Source organism: Egretta garzetta, unplaced genomic scaffold (genome assembly GCF_000687185.1).
Source record: "Egretta garzetta isolate BGI_Z169 unplaced genomic scaffold, ASM68718v1 scaffold81, whole genome shotgun sequence".
Taxonomy (NCBI): Eukaryota; Metazoa; Chordata; class Aves; order Pelecaniformes; family Ardeidae; genus Egretta; species Egretta garzetta.
Window position 1 is genome coordinate 502039 of NW_009258671.1, and position 21731 is coordinate 523769.

General features: G+C 39.0%; 1 protein-coding gene across 1 annotated transcript in view; it reads right to left on the reverse strand.

The window, feature by feature from the left end:
• EPS8 (epidermal growth factor receptor pathway substrate 8) overlaps window positions 1-21731 on the reverse strand; it is a 54169-nt gene that overhangs the window by 14389 nt on the left and 18049 nt on the right. Inside the window, exons 7-16 of the mRNA XM_009648724.2 lie at window positions 20742-20878; window positions 18964-19037; window positions 17796-17922; window positions 17365-17453; window positions 13843-13917; window positions 13085-13233; window positions 10601-10784; window positions 6704-6837; window positions 2820-2931; window positions 1759-1902 (exon numbers count right to left, since the gene is read on the reverse strand). Coding sequence (XP_009647019.1) covers window positions 1759-1902; window positions 2820-2931; window positions 6704-6837; window positions 10601-10784; window positions 13085-13233; window positions 13843-13917; window positions 17365-17453; window positions 17796-17922; window positions 18964-19037; window positions 20742-20878 — 1225 coding nt within the window. The remainder of the gene's footprint in view (window positions 1-1758; window positions 1903-2819; window positions 2932-6703; window positions 6838-10600; window positions 10785-13084; window positions 13234-13842; window positions 13918-17364; window positions 17454-17795; window positions 17923-18963; window positions 19038-20741; window positions 20879-21731) is intronic.

The following is a 21731-nucleotide window of genomic DNA, read 5'->3' on the forward strand; positions in this document are numbered from 1 at the left end:
ATAATAATGACCATAAAGTTAAGGACAATACTACTGACACATCTTGGTAAAGACTCCCTTTATCCTGTGTAATTCATTATATTCCTAAATAATTTCACAGGATTTGAAACTCACGTTTGAATATGATAAAGCTACAAACAAAACAAGCCATGGACTGTAGGGAACAACCTGCCAGAGAGCAAAGAAACAAAATTATCTTAAATGTTGTTCTCTGAGCCTAATTTTCACAGGTCCATGGAGAATGCTTTGCAAAAATGATTATTTTATTATCTTCCATGTCATGTCACAACTTCAAACAGAAAACTTCAAAACCTGCAGTGCATTACAAAGAATAGTGCAAGAATCTCTACTCAGAACTGTACTCAGTCTGCTCAGGATTTCTTGGCAAATTCCAAACACACAAAATTACATGCACTCGAGGAAAAAAAGCCAGATCTTTAAATCAGGATCCGAAAAGCACTCTAGGTACATGCTTCATTTCACACACAGGCAAAAACCATAATCAAGTTTGAATGAGCTCACACATTATTGGCAAACAATTAGGGATAGGAAGAACTCAGAAATGGTCTGATTCAAGCCCACCAAGCTCAAGATGGGTCTACTGCATTATTGTGCCAGAAATAGCATCGCATCCGTTTCTCAAGAGACTTTCTATATCCATGGAAAGACTGGAAATACTGCAAAAGCTGCACCTTTCACGATAGCTGTGCATGCAGGGTCTGGCACAGCGACACCTTCGACTGGGACTTTTAGATGAGTTTGCAGCAGAGACAGTCAACAGTAACGCTATGGCATTTCTCAGTTTTCAATCATCAGCCAGAGTGTGTAGGCACAAGGAATGAATATTAGATTAAATTAAATTAAATTTAACTTCAAGTTTCAACAGAAGTTCGGTTTGCATTTGGACTGAAAGTCTGATTTAGAGGCATGCCTGGAATTTCTGCTTAATCCAAATTTGTTTGCCTAACCTTTCAAAATCATTAGATATAAAAGGGAAGAAACAGTCTTAGAAAATACAGCCTCTTATTATATAAGCCTCCAGCCCACTTAAATGTTGTCTAAAAATACACATTACAACTTTATCCTGTATATCCTTGCTCAGGTGGATAATTGCACTGACGTAAGATTTTTTTATTATTATTATTATTTTACCCTCTAATTCTGTTCAACATATAAAAGAAACAACAACAACAAAAAAATCTTAATTCCACACCATAACATGAAAGAAATAAAACCAAAATTAGGTCAGGAGACTAGAGTGCTATTGATGCACAGGCATAGTAATTGAAAAATACCTGCTTTGTGAATTCAAAAGCAAAGCCGCCTATTTTTTATGACTCAAAAATTACATAATTAAATAAATTCAAGACTAAGATAGAGACACACAAAGACAGAAAATAAAAAGAAAAGCTAGCATTCACTCTCCTAGGAGAAGCAAAGATGACCCTACCTTAAATAATTCAAACTCCTTCTTTGGCATCAACAGCTACCAATCCACAAAGGATATTTGCAATTAAAATAAATGCAGACACATCCATTAGGATTGAAATTACCACCTCTAAGCAAATAAGCAAAAAAAAAAAAAAAATCCCTTAAAGGAAAAGGTTTTGCTGTATCTTCATCAACTTTATACTCATGTTAGACTCTATGCAATACAGAAATCAGCCTCAGTCTGTAAAAGAAATACAAATCTCCTCCTGCTCCACACACAGAGGCACACTTCAAAAGAAAGTTTCATTGCCAAGGAGTGGATGGTACCTGGATGGTTCGGGTATACACAGGCTCTGACCATCCTAGACCACCTTCATGATTCCTCAGAGGGTCCAAAATGTTGTTTGGCACAAAACCTGTGCTGCCACTTTTATTCTGAACCTTCCACCACTGCTTTCTGTCATCCAGAATCTGAAATAATAAGACAATTATTTAAGTATTTTTTCTGACTTTCTTCCTGCCAGTACCTAGACTGGGCATCATTTAAAAACAAAACCATAACCTTGTCAGGTTCTGTGATTGCCAACAGATCTTACATAAATGTCGCTGAGAAACCCCTGTAGGCTTCCTTGATTATCAGCATCACTAATTCTACATGGTAGTACTGCACTTTTCAAAACATGGTTCTCAAGAAACGATATGGAAGAAAAGTGTGTAGTGAATCTCTGTAAATTCACACGAGCTGGACAACCCAGTGGACTGACTTGCTTGCACGGAGAGGCTGACATCTCCAAAACTTACATGCTGTTGACAAAAGGAATAAGTGACTACTAATAACCTAAGGAAAAGCACATCGTTCTAGGAAAGCACAAATCTGGAGAGCGCGTGCTTCTGAGTAAACAGGGAACTGGAGCAGGACGGCCAGGAGAAGTCTGAAGCCTGACCACCTGATGTGCAATCTTACATATAAGATTTTCTTGCTTGCTTGCTCCCTCCCTTCCAAATTTGTCTAGCTTTCAGGGTACCATCTCTTTCAGGAAAGGAGAGTCTTTTGCTATGCCCTGTGTGTACACAGACGGTGTTTGCCAGAGTCAGTTATTTAAATTCCACTAAATTAGGCTTTTAAAAGCAACACTAGAGAAGATAGAAGAAACACACAAATATATTTCTAGCATGGATGTCTACAGCATCAATTCATAAATCAGCACAGAATCTTGTCTATGATGCAAAACAAATTAATTGAACTTTCCATCTTAGGGAAGATAAAAGAAACACATTGAAGTAACCGTTAAGGCCAGCCATAATGCTCGCAGGAAAGGTACCCTCAGCTTTGAGTAGTAACAGAAATTCATGTTTTCTCTTTGGAGAAAAAAAATTTAAAAAATTACCTCTACAATTTCTTCTTTCATGACAGAAAGCTCACTGTTGTTTCTTGCCATAAATTCGTACTTGCATTTGGCATATTTCTTGGCCTGTGCTTTACTGTGTGCTTCATAGTTTCTGCAAAGGGAATAACAGACTATTGTTCAGTGAGACATTCAAGCAAACAAAACCACAGACTAAATGCCCTCTTCCAACAACCTGAAAAACATTTAAACAAAAAACCCCATCATAACGTGATGTTGCTGTAGAACTACCTATTCATAAAACACTGATGTAAGTTCCAAAAAAAAGTAAAAAAGAAACAAAAGAAAGAAGCAGTTGAGCTACATGGACCTCAAGAACTGGTAAGCTTTATCAGCTCACTGCTTGCAAGATGTATGATAACAACTAAGATTAGCAGGTGCCATTGTATTAAGATAAATGTGTACACTATATTTAGTCTGTTTTCCTACAGTAGGTTAAACAATCATTTGCCTTATAAACAAATGACTACACTTAGTATATACTTTGTAGCTTGTGTTTTGTATGAAACTATTTCTAGTGTTGATCATAAATGAAGTTTCAAACAAACAATAAATGAATAAATTTTTGCCATCAACACCAATGGAATGAAACTTTATTTCAAAAATGCTCGTCTACTGTAGGTCCATAAGATCTTGACCATAAGACACCATCAACTCTAACAACCTCAAGTTACTGTATCAATTAAAAATAACTTCTTGGCAGTTACAGACAGGGTTCATCGTAGAAAAACTCATACCACAGTATAACTCTACATCTTTCTGTTTCCTTCAGGAAAGATCTATTCAGATTGTCTCTGCATAACAAGCTACTAGTTTCTTTGACATAGTACCTCTTCAAAGTGATAAGCCCCCCAGTCCCCTCAAAACAGGTCCAAAAAACCAGTAACATTGTTCAGTTATTGCAAATTATACCCAACAATCCAAATCCATTCCAGGTAGTGAAGTTAAAAAAAAAAAAAAAAAAGAAAAAAGAAAAAATGGATAATGAAAACATGAAACAATCAATGGCTTGAAATGCTTCATACAACACCATAGCACAGGGGTACAAATGCAGGTGGTTGCTGATGTTGGTGCTCTATAACCGTGGCTCCCAGGTGTACCTGAGCAATCCAGTAGTTACCTAGCTATTGCATGGCTGTGGAGAACTGTCTCACTTGACTTGAAGAGCAGAACAAAGGAAGAGTCATATTTAGACTGAAAGATTATTTTGAAAGGAAGGCAAAATACTAAAAGAATTTAAGGAGAGAGTGAAAAACATGGGATGAACCCTAGGCTGAAGAACAGCTGTTATGAGGTTGAAAGACGTGTGAGTAATCCAAATTTTTTCCGCCACCCAGCCAAAATTTATATAATTTTGAACTCTTTTCTTACTATTTCAGGGATATGACTAACATCCTTCTGAAGGTACTTTTACTTTTAGGCGGCCTTTCCAAACTCATTTCACTGACTGTGTCTTCCTAATTTGTCCACACCTAACCATCCTGATCCCATCAAAAAACGTAACTCAGGAAGAATTTAAAAAAAAAATAAATAAAATGCTTACATTTCAGTTTTACTCAGCTCTGTTGCAATCAACAGCAACATCCCCAGAACACAGGCCAGGCACTGGCTGTATGCTTCTCAAGAGACTGTAGAATTCCTCAAGCCCAGCTTAATGAGCCAAACAGTTTGTTTGGGGCACAAATATTCTCAGCGCTTCCCTCCATCCCCCCTCCACTGTGTTTTCTTATTGCCTGTTGGATACGCTGCAACTGCAGCCCTCTGCTCTCCTATGGACTAGCAGGTTGCACAGACTCCCAGGGTGCTATTTCACAAATGACAGCACAAACCCAAACTACAGAGCATACTGCTTTGAAGCACCACATAACTTGCCGAAAAGCTATTCTGTACTCTTCTAGCATCAGAGAGAGTCCCCGATATGCTTAGTAACATACTGGAAGTTTAAGACCTTAACAGTTTAAGTCACCCGAGGAATACACACCTTACTGGAGGTCCTGGCATGTTGGGATAAGGTTCACTGAAGTTCCCTGTGACTAAATATTCCCTGGAGAAGGCGTAACCTACCTGTCCCTCAGAAGGTAGTGGGTGGCTCAGTCACTGCTTTCAGATGGCTCGTTAGCAATGCCAGCTCTGAACAAGGACCAGCAAAGGATGGCTGAAAGGGTCAGCTTGAATTTCTCACTCCCTCCTCCAAACCCACTCCTCCACCTGCTTCTTCACAGATGCTTTAAAAATTATCTTTAAATGGAAGTTACTTGGGGTAATACATATCCACAGCTTTTCCCCAATAATGAGCTCCTACCGGGCATGTATTCTATGTCTCAGGAGCCAATTAACAAATGGAAGTTTGTGTTATGCTGAACAGACTGGGAGATAGAGGCACACTCTGGATGTTTGCATCGGTACCAGCCATCTAGGCTCCCTCCTGCAATCAGTGGTGAGAAACGGGCACCACTACAGCATGTCTCATTTCCTATCTTTCAAAAGACTAATTTCACCTTACATGAACTACTTAGAAACACCCGTTTCTCTTTACTGGCCACAAAGGAGGCTTGGGTGACTCTTCCAGTTGCAGTCAGATACACTGATATCATCAATAGCTCAATGCACTAAGCCCCATTCTCTAAACCTGAAATAGAGATAACACCATCTGCATGGCATAATCTTCCTCTAAAAGGACAAAACAGGTCTTATCATGTTACAGATAAGAGAGAAAGGAATTTAGAGTAACGATCATCTAGATTTCAAGCTGACTGGTCCTGAGACAAAAACCCAGAAAGTAACTAAAGTTAAGAAAAAGATTAGAGATGACTACTACTGCTGTTGTTGTTATGGAGAATAAATCTAAAGTTCAGGAAAAAAATCGAGTCTTCACTCTGCACACCATGTGGGGATATGTTTGCATGCAGATTAACAGGATCTTTTAGCACATAGCTCAAAACTAGGTGTTATGCAAAGGTTTTCATCAAAAGAGTTATATTAATGTCTTAAGCAGCAATCTGATCCCCAAAAGCATCTTAAGCATCTTCCATGGCACATAAACTAAAATACTATTCCTCTAGTGTATACAGACTATGGTCCCTTCCAACCTGGTATTCTATGATTCTATGGTATGGTTTGGCATGGGGGAGCAATTCCAACACCGCTTTACCAATTTACTTCCACAGTTTGTACTGGTATAAATTCTCCCCACAGACAAGGCTGAGACTCCAAGGATCACTGCATTTGATCTTGTCAAACTATTTGGATTTAGGCTAAAATGAAGGAGATAAAAGAGGATGTGCAAAAAGACGCTGGCTGCTATGCAAACATTTCAGAGCATTTTTTGTAACATTTGAAAGAGAAGGGAAGAAACGAGGAGTTGCTATTCTGAAAGTGGATATTTACACACCAGCCCAGAAAACAAAAAGCAGGAGGCTATGGAGCATGAGGTCAGCAGCTAAACAAATCAAACAATCATTCAAAACAAGGACAGATGAATCTCAGAGCAGATTTGTCATTCTCTGTAGTTCTGAGAAGAGCAAAGAGTATATTTAAAAACATGAAACAAAGCAGAAATATAATTTGAACCCACATCGGAAGATTCTGTGTTCTCAATTGGGTTGGAATTCCACTATATCATTTTTGACAAAAGCATTGATTTAACAGCATACACGAACAAGGTAGTTCCATAAAAATTATCCTAATTAATGACGTGCCTCAGAGAGGCAAAAGCAGAATACCCACTGCTAACCAGAATCGCTTCCGCATAGAAATAACGATCTGCTCCAGACACAGCCAGAGCTAATTACAGACACCGGCACCCCAACAGCATTAAGTCGGGACAGTTATCCACAGCACCACGTACGCCGTTGATTCAGTGTTACCTATCTACATGTCGGCTAACAGTTTGCTTAAAGGCAGCGACAGCCGCCCCCTGGTCCAGCAGAGGCCCTCTTTTGTAAACTGTGTTACTGAATGCATACCCGTCGGATGGAGGGTAGTCGGGAACACTGGGAGGCTGGAAGACAAAAAAGAAACAAAGCCACAAAGTGGATTAGTGTCATCAGCGGCACCACCTACTTCACTTAATCCAGCACCCCCAGGGTCTCTGTCAGCATTCACGTGTCCTCAGGTGCTCACGGTTCTGCTATGAAAAGTTAATAACTTCTGCATTTCAAATACATAAACAGGGAGATCAAAAGGATAAGAATAAAAGAATTTCTATCCGATGTCATCCCACTGCATTAATATTGCAGTGGATATTCTTTCGAAAAACAGTTCTCTGGGGCAAGGTCCGTGTCATCTCTCGGATATCGCTACAGCAACACAACTTGGAAACAATGGCTGAATGGCTTTAAAATAAATTGCACTCAGAAACCGCTTTGAGCTTTTGTTCTAGATGTACACTTAAAAGCCAGAAACCTCTAGCTAGCTAACAGTAAATCTGTATAAGAAATAAAACCTCCCAAGTAAAATTATCACTCTATTGCAGGATCATAGTATCAAGTGGCTCATTTATGTCACCCTCTCACTGAACATGACTGTAGTCAAAGAAGAAGTGCAAAAATGAATGTGATAGTTGATATAATTAAGGAAAATAATCACAATTTATCACAAGCACACATATAAGAATATTCAAGGCTTTAGGAAATTCTTTTCATATAGCAGTCCTTTAAAAAAAAAAAAAAAGCACCTTAAATCCAGCAATGATACTCTGCTTCTGAGTAAGAATTATTTTAACCACCATTCCTCAAAACAAAAACAAGGTAAGCAGTTCATTTCTGGAAATTATGATATTGAAATTGCTCGTCCTAGATATTTTCCTTATACCACCATTCAGTTGCACAAGTTAGAACAGCTGAGATTCGTCAGAAATTGCCAAATCTCTAAGCCTGGTTTGTTGGTTTTCTTGGCGGTGGTTTTTTGGTTTGGTTTGGGTTTTGGGTTTTTTTGCAGGGCAGGGGGATTGGTTTTGCTTTTTTTCCCCATCTGTGTGGCTACAGAAAAGCCACTCACCTAATTTCTACCTCCAAGTATCTGACCTGGCACCCAGAGACACTTGCCTATGAGGCTGAGGGCTTATGAAAAGAGATTACAACCACACAACCCACCCTCACCCTACACATAGAATATTCTTTAAAACTATACTATTAAGACAACTTTGAAAAAAATCTCAAGCATCACCGAGCTTATACCTTACATCAAAAGACACCCAGGAAGCAGGAACTCCTTTTGTTTCACACACAAATTATCTGCGCTGCCTTAACCTCACTGGACTCTCTATCACCAGTTCCCCGTTGTTTCACTGCCATTTGAAGTCCTCATTGCTGAACTGACTTCACCGTGAAGCCCCTCCAGTGGGAGCTCTCTTTGTGGCTACACCTTAACATCCAGGAATGGAAAGCGTTTGAAGTCCTCATTGCTGAACTGACTCCACCGTGGGAGCTCTCTCTGTGGCTACACCTTAACATCCAGGAATGGAAAGAAAACCAAGGGTTCTCATGAGCGGGAACCCCCGATGCCCTTTGCGGAAGGAGGGCAGCCGGGGCAGCCGCAGGCCCCCTCTCTCCACTGCCAGCGTGGCACAGCTCTCCACACCCAGCCTCGGCCCTCGGGAGAGCAGTGTCACACCAAGACACGAGGCCAATTAGCGGCAAGAGATGAACACTTAAATTCTCATCTTATTTTTTTCCAGCACCCTTTGTTAAACAAGCTGTTACGGCAGACTTAGGAAAGAATAATTGCGCTGGTATCACCCACTCCAGTGCAGTCCTTTTGCTGCAGACAAACAGCATTTTGCACTCATGCAGCTTTTTTCAGCTGAGCACCTACAGCTTTTGACAGCTATTAAGCAGCTCAGTGCTTTTCCCCCTTGGGATGTGCCGAGGCGGCACTGGTGCAGGGAGCCAAGGTACCGAGGTTAAACGCCCTGCCCAAGACCACGCGGGAACCAGCAACAGGCATGAAACCAAGGCCTGGCGTCCCAGGTGCCAGGCACAAAAACACCTTCAGTGAACTGGGATTTATTGTACTTTTTTCGTCTTCTAATGATTAAGATGAAGAGGCTAAGCTGGCACAAACTGCCAATCCAACTAATGTTACTGGCACCAAAAAGAAGAGCATGAACTCCCTGAAACACAAGCAACTAAAATCCCTCAATGTATTTCTACCTGCTCCTCCCCCCCAAAAATTTGTTTTAACTAAGTATATATATAAAAATAACAAATTAAATTATTACAATCATCAGGACAGAAAAATTAATGTTCTTTTTTCAATACCATTTTGCCTTTTGGGGGGGTTGTTTGTTCTTTGTTTGGGTTTGTTTGTTTGTTTGTTTCCTTTTAATTTAGAAGGAGCACAATGTATACAAAAAAACCTGCATGGAAACGTAGAGCAGTAGCGAAACCCTGAGACAACGTTTGCTGAGACTTGTTTGGGAGCTGACTAGGGAAGGGGGTGGCAGCAATGGCGACAGCTACATTTCACATTATTGTGCCCAGTAACTTCACTAAATGCTTTTTTGCTCAAAATGAAATCACTGGCAGTAACTTGGGGTTTGGTACATTTATTCTTGTATATCTTGTTAGGCATAAAGCCAAACAGTGTTTTAAGTAATCAAATATGTACCATGTTATCCTCCTTTGCTTGGCAGACTTTTTACCCAAATTTTGTTTGTCTCTGTAGCTGAGTAGACTTTTTCTTTGGACTAGTGGAGATTTTCATGAAAACAAAGTTTTATTGTGACAAGCTTTCCATAGGCAGTTTTGATACACCTTTGCTGGGGAAGCTTTGTTGTCTCCAATCAGAGAATCGCTCTGCGAGAGAACGCCATCTCACAACAGCCAGTAATCCTTCCCTTGAATCTTCTTCCATATGTGCATTTTTTCACTAACAGATAAATATTTATATTATATATATATTACAAACTTAAGATAAAATCCAGTATCATGGAGATATACATCAAGATGTACTTCAAATACCGTACTTGAGGAAGATAAGGAAGACTATGGACTGAACCTAGAAAATTCTTAGGTGCACTTCCACTTCCACAGCTGCTTACAGGGGATCTTGGACTAGCTAACACTTGATTGAAACTGAAGCTAGCATAGAAAAATAAATTAAAATTTTAAATTAAAGCTTATGTCCTCCCAACAACGAAAAGCTTCCAAAACTAAAACTTCTGTATGTTCTTCTAATTGGCAGCTGTTTTTCAGAAGTAGGCCTAAATTACCTGACATGGCATTACTCTGATAGCACCTCCAAATACTTGCTTGCAATACAGTGGAAGTATCAAGAAATTAATGAAAGGAGTATTAAATTCCACATTTGTGAGGAAGCAGCTTAACTCCAGAATTCCCTAAAAAGTGATATTTTTTTCTTTTTGTCTATGTGCCTGTGCATGGATGCATGCTTGAGAACACTTTGGTTCACATTCTACCTGAAGTATATACGATCAAAATCAATGGGATCTGAATGAAAGCACAGGTCAAGAACCAAACTGAACCATAGGGGCTTGGACTGTCCTCCCAAGGGAGGTGGGGAAGCGCATGAAGTTCAAGGAGAGCAGTAGGCAAAAGCCTTATATTTTTCCTAATCACATTTTTGGTGGCTGAACACTTATTTGATTCGTATAACTTTAACATAAGTACAATGAGCTTGCGCTGATGTAGGAGACATCAGGGCATGGTTATTCCAATAATGTCACGGAATATTTTCTTAATGAAGGAAGCAGTTGGTGTTGCCTTCAGCTAATTTACAAAACGCTGTCGCCAGTAACCTACCTCAGTTGACAGTCTCTTCATTTCTTGTTTCCGCTGTTGCTCTGCAACATTTGCCACGGACTCAGCTAACTGATTGAGTTCTTGCTCCTTTGGAGCTCCCATGAAGTTCAGCAAAGGAGGCTCCCAACCATTTCGGAAACGGGGGACGTAAGGTGGAATAAAATGGTCTTTGGGCCAATCCGCTCTGTGTGAAAAGTAAATTAGAGATCTGTACCAAGGGCCATATAAATATTGGTTTAATATGTTTCCTAAAAATTGAAATGCTTTAGAATTTTTATTAGTATAGAGGAGAGGCTGGGATTACGGTACAGGCAGAATTGTGCTAGAACACAGAAAATCAGCAGAAAACATTTATTGACCACAACTATGCTCCCTGCTGTGCCTTGCAGAAAGAAACTGCTCCTGCTGTAAGGACTTGTTAGTGGTAAAACATAACAAATTTCTGTCTTGCAGCAAAGGATGAGTAATAGAAGAATCAATCACAAACAAATCTAGGATTTGTTTTAACTGTTAGATGGGGAAAAAATATTGCAAACGCTTTATGTGTGTTAAAGCACCAGACAAAAGACATCAAAGCAGCAGCCTGCTTTATAAGAAAGTCTGAAAGCAGGTATGAAGCTTAGGGGGCCTAGCTCCACCTAAAAGAAGTTAAAAAAATAGCTTTTACTGGCAAAAAAACCCAACTCTAAATGCTGCAAGACACAAGAATTATCATCACATTTGCTGTGTTATAGTCCAGATTGATCTTTTTAAAGTACTGTATTACTTTTCAGAGCTCCATTAGTATTCCCTATTGTAATACAAAATACCTAAATAAACGTTTTCATGCCCTGCCTTTGCACTACACATAACAGACTGTCCCACAATATAAATTACTGTATCTTCACAGTGAAAGCAGAAACAGGAATGCACATTACAGTCGTTTAACAGCGTCGTTGTCGACACTGCTCAAAATTAAGGGACAAATGCTGCCAGTCACACAAGTTGCAGGAGCAGTCAGCAATCACTTAGCCCATTAGCAGGCCTGAGCTAGGTCAGTAACCCTTGACTTTTGTCATTCACCTCTCCCGCTGCACCACAACACAGTGTATCTACTGAGATCAATCAGACCATGATTTCTAATCTGCACAGGTCAACCAACTATGTTCTATGCACTTCATTCTTCACTACCCAACATGAGCTACTTCTCTTTCCACCAAACTTTTTTCAGGATGGACTAAATTAATGACGATGGTAGCTCCCAAGACAAGAACAACATTATTCTACCCACTCATCCATGGGGCTTCAATGATATGAGGCAATCTCCACTGCTATGAAGCCAGCATAGCTTGAAACAGGTAAAGGCAAGCGGAAGGTGCTTTGCTGGGGTAAGCTTTCTGGCAATCACAAGGAGCTGCAATTCCTGTTTTCAGCTCATTTTTTAGTAGCAGTCCAAATGATAGGCCCAAAGGATGAATTTGGACATTCCTGGTCCTGCAGCAGAGTGAGCTCAAGGAAGGGAACGACCAGTATGTCACCCCCCTACTCTGAGGATGTCACTACACACTCTAGGGCTTTCTATGCAGCCTTCCTTACCAGCAAAACACTCAACTACTTTGTAATCAATCAATTAATTAAAAAAATCCACTTGGTAGATGTTTACGTTCCAATTTGAAATCTAAGAGCAAGGATGAATGAACACAAAATACATGATGCATTTCCAGCCCAAGCAATTGCATACTTAATCATTATCAAATGTACTTATCTACCACAGATTACAGAGTTGAAACGCACTTTGCTAATTTAAACTTTTTCTTTTGCATATTCTATTTCCCTAAGTAATTTCAGATCATATACTTTCCTCAAAAACAACAAATGCATAGAATAGTTAATTTTTATCTAAGCCTAACCATAATAGTGACTCCATTACATGCAACATGTAGGGTATGCACGTGTAATATAGTTCGGCCAATAATTGTTTAAAAATTATAAGCATTTCCTTTTTAGCATCATGATGTTTTTGAAGAAGTAAAGGCATTGTAAATTTTTAGCTTTTGATAATTATTGGAAATTGAAAATAGAACTCTGCATTGTGTTCTTCAATATTTTGTCACTTTTTATTGCAGCTTCTTCAAACTGATTTTTTAATGAAGTCCAGATAGCTGCATTGGAAAAATAATGTTGAAAAACAACTGGAAATATGCAAGGGACAGTTCAGGAAAAATGACTGCAAAAAGGTTATGTCAATAGGTTCTCCATACCATGAGCAAACCAAAAATTTCTGTTTGCATTTTCTCCCCCTTGAGACCCCTAAAATCAAATCACTCCCAAATCCCACTGAGGCTGAAGAGTTCCTTTCCAAAAACTTCAAAGAACAGTTCTGAAGAGTCCAAAGCCTAACAAAGTAATATTGAGTTTATTGGGGGGTGGATAACCTGGTTAAGATCACATCAATAAACTCGAGTTTAGAGATCACGTCTAAAATATGCAAAGGCTTTTTCTCACCTGGCTTTGGTCCATGTGTCACCCAATGACATCCACAACTGTCCTTCCTCGCTGGTGACAGTATATCGCAGGAAGTCTATAGTATCTTTTGTTAAGAGGGGGCTGAGTACCGTACCAGCAAGCTCTGGACCTCCTGTTGTCTGTACCACCTAAATCCAAGTATTAAAATAATACAAAGAACACACACATTGTAAGGAAGGAAGTTACTGTGAGTATAGGTTACCTACAGTGCTGCTAGGACACGTTTATTACTCACAAGAACACCCCCTCCCAAAACTCTGAGAAGCTAATAATGTGTCTTAATGTCCTATAGATTAACTAAGCCACTTATTGCAGAAGAACTGCTGTTCTGGTCACCAACCATTTTATATTTAGACCCACTTTTGGCAGTGTTATCTTTGCTCTACTGATCAAAACCACATATACTTCCATTAAATAGACATATGGCTATGCTTTCAACTCTCCTCCTGCATTATGTAAATTATCTCAATTTTTTATTGTTAATTAAAAATTATAATGGCAAACTGTAACACAGAAAGCTAAAGTTGATTTAAATAAATATATTTAATGGATGGGAATATAAGCAGAAAAGGGTATAAATAATTTTCTAAGGAGAACCTCATCCTGAAATACACGCATTTCTCCTTAGTTATTGTCCAGGGACACAACATTTCAATCTTGATATCCTTGAAAAGGTTACTGAGCATACAAATACAAGAGTTCTGAAGGAAAATCCTGAGAAAATTATAAAACCTTACCATATGTAGTGGGGTAAAGAGAAAATGAACCAGTTCAGCTGCACTAGGATTCTGGATATGGAACTTTAATTTGGCCTGAAGGAACGAGAAAATGATACATTTTAAGAAACAGTTAACTTTTATGACAGTAAATACTTCACATAAGAACGGCCATCCCTGCTCAGGCCACAGGTCGGCCTAAGCCCAGTGTTTTGTTTGCAACATCCGCAAAGTGCAAGAGCTCATTCATCCAGTTGCTTTTGAGTCCATGTGTATCTTTAGCACCTATTGTGCAAAACAAGAAGTTCTGCAAGTGCATTATGTGCTCTGTAAAGAAGCATCCTTTGGAAATTTGCCACCTCTTAGTTCCATTAGTATTCTGTAGTTCTTTTCTAACTGAAAACTGAGCAATCCTTCTCTACTCGCTTTTTCCAGTGATGCTCATAACCATTTAGAGATTTATTATGTTCTTCCTCTGTTTAGTCTTTTCCTAATTGACACTCTTTATTTGTTAATTTTCTTTTTTTTTTCCCTAATGGTTCTTAACATTTGCTTGGTTGATCACCATTGAACACAGATGACATTCTCACAGGAATCTGTGTTACAGCAATATTTTGTTCTCATTCGCTATATGAGATTTTTCCCCACCTGTTCATGCTCTATCATATGTATCAGTATTGAATTTCATGTGTCACTTTATCTGCTATCATGAGATATTTCTACATTTGCAGACTCTACACTCTCCATTTGCCAGAACACCTGTAAATATGTTGGGCAGCAAAGGCCTCTGCAGAGGCATGTGTGGGACTTCACTGCTGAATTTACTGCACTTTGAGAACTATCATTTTAGTCCTATAATTTGTTTTCTATTTCACCAAGAATCTTAGATTCAACAAGAATCTAACAAGCTACGTTCAACCTTACAGTTTCTTTAAGAACTTCAGCATGTGTAACCTTGCTGGATGTGTTTTGGAAATCCAAAGAAACAAAATCAAAGCATTGATGGATTTGTAGACATTGTTTTGTTTTGCAAGATGCATGTTTACTTCTTTCTCAATTTAATATACCTGCCTACAAACTGCATCCCATGTGCGGGTACCTCAGGGGTACCTGGTTGTCATAGTCCCTCAGATCCTCCGAATGACTTTAAACATTATCAGCATTACCTTAACCACTTCTCTTCCTCTGGAAGAAAGGCAGTTTGAGAGAGGTTACACACCATACCGTGTGGTCTGCTGATTTGGTTTTTAGAATAGATGGATGAATGGTGTCCATTCAAACAGAGCTTCTATTCATCTGCCCGTAATTTGCTGTTCTTTAAACCATTACCAGTTCTTCAATTTGAAACAGATAATCTCATGTGCCACCCCTAAAAAAAAGGTTTTCACTAACATATTGTCCGCTATCAAGCTTTTCCAAGTTCATATATGCATAAAAAAAAGATCAAACACTTTCTCTGATACAGCTTCTTGGAGGATTTCTTTTCTTTACTGATCACCATTAGCCCTGCAGGCTCCAGAAGTTAGAAGCATGCCGGAATGTGTTTTAAAAAGTTATGATAGTTTTTATTGCATCTTGCCATCTGTTCCTCAAACTGCTTTTGGCTAGCCTCATTCTACTTTTACATCTAGCCTTCCAGAGTGTGCCTCCAAATGAAGAAAGGAGGAGGATGTGTTTTTACTTCTAATAACTTCCTATACATTGTTCTTCAGTCATAACAACTTTCTTTTGGTCTTTCTAAAGTTTTTTTAACAGACGGTAGGCATTTTCTAGGAGCTTCCAGCATCACGTTTTAAACCAGTTTCCATTGTACTGGCAAAGATTTTATTCTTCTAGCTATTCCTTTTATTTTTAAACTAGATTCTTCATTTTATACAGTTCTCCATGTCTGACATAAAGCACCAGGAACTGAAATTTCAGGCTTTCATGGCTCCTGCAGTGATGCTGAAGTAAAGCACTGTTACAGCACAGCTCTTCAAAAGCCACATTAGAAACCATGTCCTAGATGCGGCTGAGCTTCTTCTCCTGCACAGGAGATAAAGATTCAAAGATGCACACATTGTTTGTGGGTGAAAAACTAATGTAAATGCAGAATGCAGTAAGAAGCAAGAATGGGAAAAAGAATGCACTATTAGTGAGAAGGATCAGCATGTTCTAAGACATCCGTCCCCCCAAACCAGAAATCCTTTAAGGTCAGAATCGCAGCATTTGACATAGGGTTTTTCTAAAAAAAATACATATTCTTAACATTTCTAAATATCACCTACATCCCTGCAATCAGAATTCATTCCCCAAGAGGAAGAAAAAGCTGATTTGACTCAGTGAATGGAAGAACAAATTTTCCAGTTGGCATAGCTTCCCCAGCAATTGGAAGGGACAGCCAGTATCTGAAAGCAAATGCTTTGAAGGTGTCCCACTTGCTGCCTTCCTTTAATAGCACTTGCAGACGAGGAGATGCCAGGAGAAGGCTCTTGAATTAGCATCTCTGCTTGTTGAGAACCTATAAAGCGACAGCAATTTGTTGGATAGAGTATTCTGAGGCCAGAAAGGTCCTATGTAATGATGGCAACAAGCACAGAGAGTCTGATAGGCATAGCTGAATAAAACTAAATTAAGGCCACAGCTGGTGGTGCTGGCAAGCATGCAACGGAACCGTGATCCCAACAGATGTTCCTAGAAATTCTTTTACGATTTAAACTCAAATTTCCCAAGTAAAAGGCTTTAAAGAACCAGTAAAAGAAGAAACACAACAATGCTGAAAAAGATATACGCTCGTCTAGCCACCATGTAGAGCCCTTGAGGAGCAGCATCCCAAAGCTGGCCCAAAGGCCAACCTAGGCCAGAGGTGGTCTCTGCTCTTTTCTCAGTTCAGCCTTGGATGGAGAAGGAAAAGGTGAACATTCAAGATCAGTCAAGTATCAGCTGAGCTATCTTCCTGTGTGTCAGCCAAGGACTGAACAAGATTACATTTCCAGGTATATTAGCATTCTTGAAGAGGATACTTGTGGGTTTGCTCCTTCTGAAAGAGCACTGGAGATGAAGACAACGCAGACCCACGCTCACAATTCCCCGGATGGCATGGCCACCTCAGCACAGCTGGCAGCAGTAGCACATTTACGACCCACAAGGTTTCTCTACGTGAACCAGACACCAGGAAAGTTAGACGGAAGGCAGAAGACTTGATTAAAACATTCCCAAAGAGAAGATAACCTTCTGCAGTTCCCTCAGGGGAGTCAGCAATAAAACATCCACACCCTCTGGAATAGGCGGAACCTCCAAGAAAACTCTACTTAAAAATAACTACAAAGCAAATCCGCTATGTTACTGATTCTTCCTTCTCCTCTTCATCTTTCCCAAGAATTTTAATTCTTCTGTTCATACTAGTGAAATAAAACATAGGAAAACAAATGCAGCAAACCTGACACCCAAATTAATTTGTAGCAGCAGGGAAAACAAAGATCATGCTATACTTAACAGCAACAGTCTCAGGAAAAAACTGTTACTGCATGCCTCACACCAGTGTATCCACTAGAAGTCACTTACCAGAAGATTGAAGCCATGCTTGAATTTTTGGAAGCAGTCAACAAATTCATCTGGAGGTGGTGGTTTTGCACGGAGAGTAAGAACTCCCTCTGGTGAACAAAATGAGATTTTTATATGTGATATAATTTCTATAAATATTACAGGTATAGTAAACATATATATACATAATAAATTTACCAACTTACAGAATTTCATAAATATAGAGCCACAACAGTGAGCATATTCTGCAGTCATATCTCTAAGTAGTCGCTCCTCACTGACTTCAAGCAAATAATTTTCATAGGTTCCCCTCTAAGAATATACTGCATAGGATTTTTTGTGCTCAAAGTGAAAGAAAATTATTACATTCTTGAACAACACAAAAAGACACATTTGCTAGCTACTTCAATGATCCTTAGAGAAACAAAATTGTGTGCAGTAAGAACTCCTACCTCCAGGACCTTTCTTTTTACTTTTCTTAGTTTTCTTCCTCTTTGAAAGTTCAGCAAATGCTTCAGCAGCTTTTTGAAGTTTGGTTACAAAATACTCAATGTCATCCAAAATATGGTTCAGAATTTGCTATGGGAGGAAAGAAAAGTAACAGTTTCTCTACAGAACCTATAGCAGAAATACTCCAGAGATCAAAAAAGACTACTCTCACAGACACCAACAGCTTCCTCGGAACAAAGTCCATGCTAGAACATTGCTTATTTAGATTCATGATGTTCTTAACTTTACAAACCTGTAAGGTATTTTAAATTTTAGATTTTTTAAAACTTAGAGCCACTGGAAGTTTTTTAAAATATAAGCATCAAGATTATTAAATTCAGACTGGAATTACATAAATTCGTTCACGCATTACATTTTCTCTCACAACGGACAATGGAGGGAAAAAAAATCTAGTTATTTGTGTAGGACAGCATTTTCTTAAACAGTATAACTTCATAATCTCCTTTAGTACAAAGTATTAAGCTGGTTGTTGAATGTCAGAATGTAGTTTTATAGAAGTACTCTTTGAAGAATTGTTTTCAAAGAGCAAGTGGAGGAGAATGACAGAGCCCCTGGGGAAAACATGTATACACCAATTCAGCAGGCCCCAACATGTTTTCCTCAAGACCCTCAGATGTTGCTGAGGGCAACATCAGAATAGACAAGTAGAAAGTTAGAACTGACAGATGGGTCAATATTTGATATTGCATACATCATAAGATCTGCCCAATGTTGTTGCTTACAGGCAATATCAGAAATGACTATATGTTCATTTCCCAGATATTGCACATATCTAAGTCTCACTAAATTAATGGAATTTCTGTTTATCCTTACATACTTTGCTGAATTTGATCTACCACATAAAATTAGTATTTATATTTCTAGCTCTTCACAGCAGAAAACTTTGCATCAACATTCAGTACTTTTTTTTTCTTTTTCTTTCTTTTTTAAAGAAAAAAAAATAAGAAAAAGAACTACCGCCTCTTCATTTTTAGGTCTACCACACAAACATAGGCTGCCTGGAAAGCTTTCCTCCAGAACTGAATTTCCCATGTGGAAAAAGCCTTCTCATGAAGTAGAACTGCAACATTTCACAGACGTTAAGCAATATTGCATGAGTTTCTCACTTACAACATCTCGGTCAATCCTGGCAGCTATCATCTCTGCTGTTTCTTCATGATCATGGTATTGTCTATGTTTTTCAACTGCAGAAAGGGGAAGAAGAGAATATGCAGAATTAGTAACCAACACTTCCTATACAGCTTATGCTTGAAATCACACAGCTGTAAAAAAAAGATGGGGAATGTTTGTACTGTTCGCTTTGTAAGGACTTCTTGCCGTCTGAAAATCTTGCATCCTAATGCCTGATCCTGCCAAGTCTCACAAAAAAAAAAAAGGCGTAGGTGTGTGCTTTCAGTCAACTCAGCTGCATAAATGAAGTTAACCATGAAAGTGTGGTACCAGTGACCAAATAAAAAAAATTAAAGCAGAAAGTGGTCGATTATAAATACAACGTAATGAGAAATAATCCCATTTTGCAAAATATGCTGAAAGCTACTCCAGCAGAAGGAAGGGAGAAAGAAGGAAGAGCTTAGCCGTGACTTCAAAGAAAATTTTGATGTAAAAGGTAATAAGCAAAAAGGGATGTAGGAATTTGGGCAGAGTGACCAAGTCTGGCAACACAGAAATGGGAGACAATGATGTCATAAAACAGGTATTTCCCAATAAAAATGGACAGTCAGTGACTTCTATTTGAAAGCAAAAAGGTTTACATTTTGAGAAATTACAAGCTTTACATTTTTAAGTTGCACTGAATACTGTATTACTTTTGTTAACAGATTGGATTTTAGTAAATACATTTTAGAGAAGATCCACATGAATGGAAAAAAAGGCACTGCAGGAACTCAGATCCACAAGTGGTCTGGCAAACTTGACAAAACTTGACAAATTGATGAAACTTTTCTGAAGTGAGGAGAAGTCAAACAGAAGAACAAACTAGCCTTTACTCAAGATAGATGTAACATTGTAGATTAGTAGACAAAAACATTCTCAACATTACAGATTTCTCTGAATATTTTTAGTTGTTTTCTTTCCATAGTTGTGTACTTTGTTGAGTGATATAGTTTAATAAACCAAAAATGGTAAAGACTCCATGGTTAATGATTTCTAATTCTAAAATTTTAGTGTCTATTATTAGAAGAAAAAAAAAAACACACCAAAAAATGGCTCCATTAGAGATTTTAAAAAAACAAACACAGAAAAAATTCAAACCCATCAGAAATGCTACAGCATTCCTTAGTTCAGGCTTAAAAAAAACCCAACAAACCCCCTAACTGGTTTAGCCATACAGGCCATTATAATGATAAATATAAAATAAATAAATAATGCTGATCTCTAGTCGGCTTTTAATCCATGATTATATTTTTTTAATTGTCCAAAATATCTGGCCTATGCTTTCACTGTTACTAAAGAGAGCGTCATTAAATTACTATATTTAGGACAGTACTGACTACTGTGAATGTTATTAATGTTCACAAAAAAGCCCAGGTTAAAATCGGCAGCCCACACCCCCAACACAAGTAAACGAAGCTCTGAAGAGAAATTCAGACAATGGATAAGTGCAAATAAATGACACGTCAGATTATGACAGTCAGGTCTCATTCCCCAGATCAGGCAATGGTGGCTTGGGGCATTTCAAACTAGACTGGAAGAATAATCCTGTCTGCTCTCAGCAAGGGCAGAGAAGTGACCTCGTACAATCATTTCTGTATCTGCATTCAGTTACTGTAATCTTCATGAAAGTGGTCTTTCCAAATTATTTTTGTTATTACCGAGGATCACAAAAGCCTACTGCCCAGAACAACTGTTTGTCACCGCACTTGCAGCAGCGGGCTCCCAGGAATACTCACACTCCCCCTGCTCTGCAGCCCAGGCGGACCACGCCGCCACGCGGCTTCTCACGTCCACTTGGGTGACGGTCCCCGGTGGCACAGGAGCAGGCGCCTGCGGCGGCGGAGGAATGGTGCTGTCAGCTTTGGAGATCATCCTAGAGGAAGAGAAGAAAGCCCAGAAGTGACACTTGCAGGAGAAACATTCTATTTTCTAGTGCTTAGTCAGAGAGGACAAGGAGGCTTTACAAGGACCTCTTCTGCTGTTGAACATACTATGAACTTGCCAAGTAAGCAGCACTCAAGATCACAATGTGTAAATATGTTAAACATCGTAGGAAACCCCCTCCATGATGGGGTTAGCAAACCTTCATCACCTGGCCACATGGGAAATCCCCAAGCAGTGCCACAGAATGTGAGGTCATCACAGTTGAGTATCTATTCCCTAAATTTGACAGGTTGTTAACCACCTGTTTCATAAAACACTATCAAAAAAACAATTAAATGTAGAGGCTGCTTTTCCTTTTTATATCAGTGGTCTGTTCAGCCTGTTTTGATACAAATGTATCAATGTTCCCACCTGCAATTTTCCAATTTTCCAGTTCTTAATCTAGTTTTAAATACCATAAGGAAAGAGGTCTTTGAAGTCATTCTGCAACTTGATACCAACAGAAAAACAACCCCAACAACTCCTGTCATACACACATCGCAACCCTTCCCCTAAAAGCAACATCTTCACCTTGAATTCATCTCTTTATAATCCCATCTCACTCATGGCACTCAACAAAATGTCAAGTGTTATTTGGTCCTTGAGCACGAAACAAACAAAAAAAAAAAACCAACAAACTTTCCTTCACCTTTCCTTCCTCCAGTCTCCCAGGCACTGTTCTCCACATGTCCCACACTTCTTGTCAATAACCTTGCAGCAGCTCAGTAATGCAATGCCAGGCAGGAGGGTCTCTTCCCGTGACCCGATAACAGCATGTACATGATATGACAGCGAGTAACCGT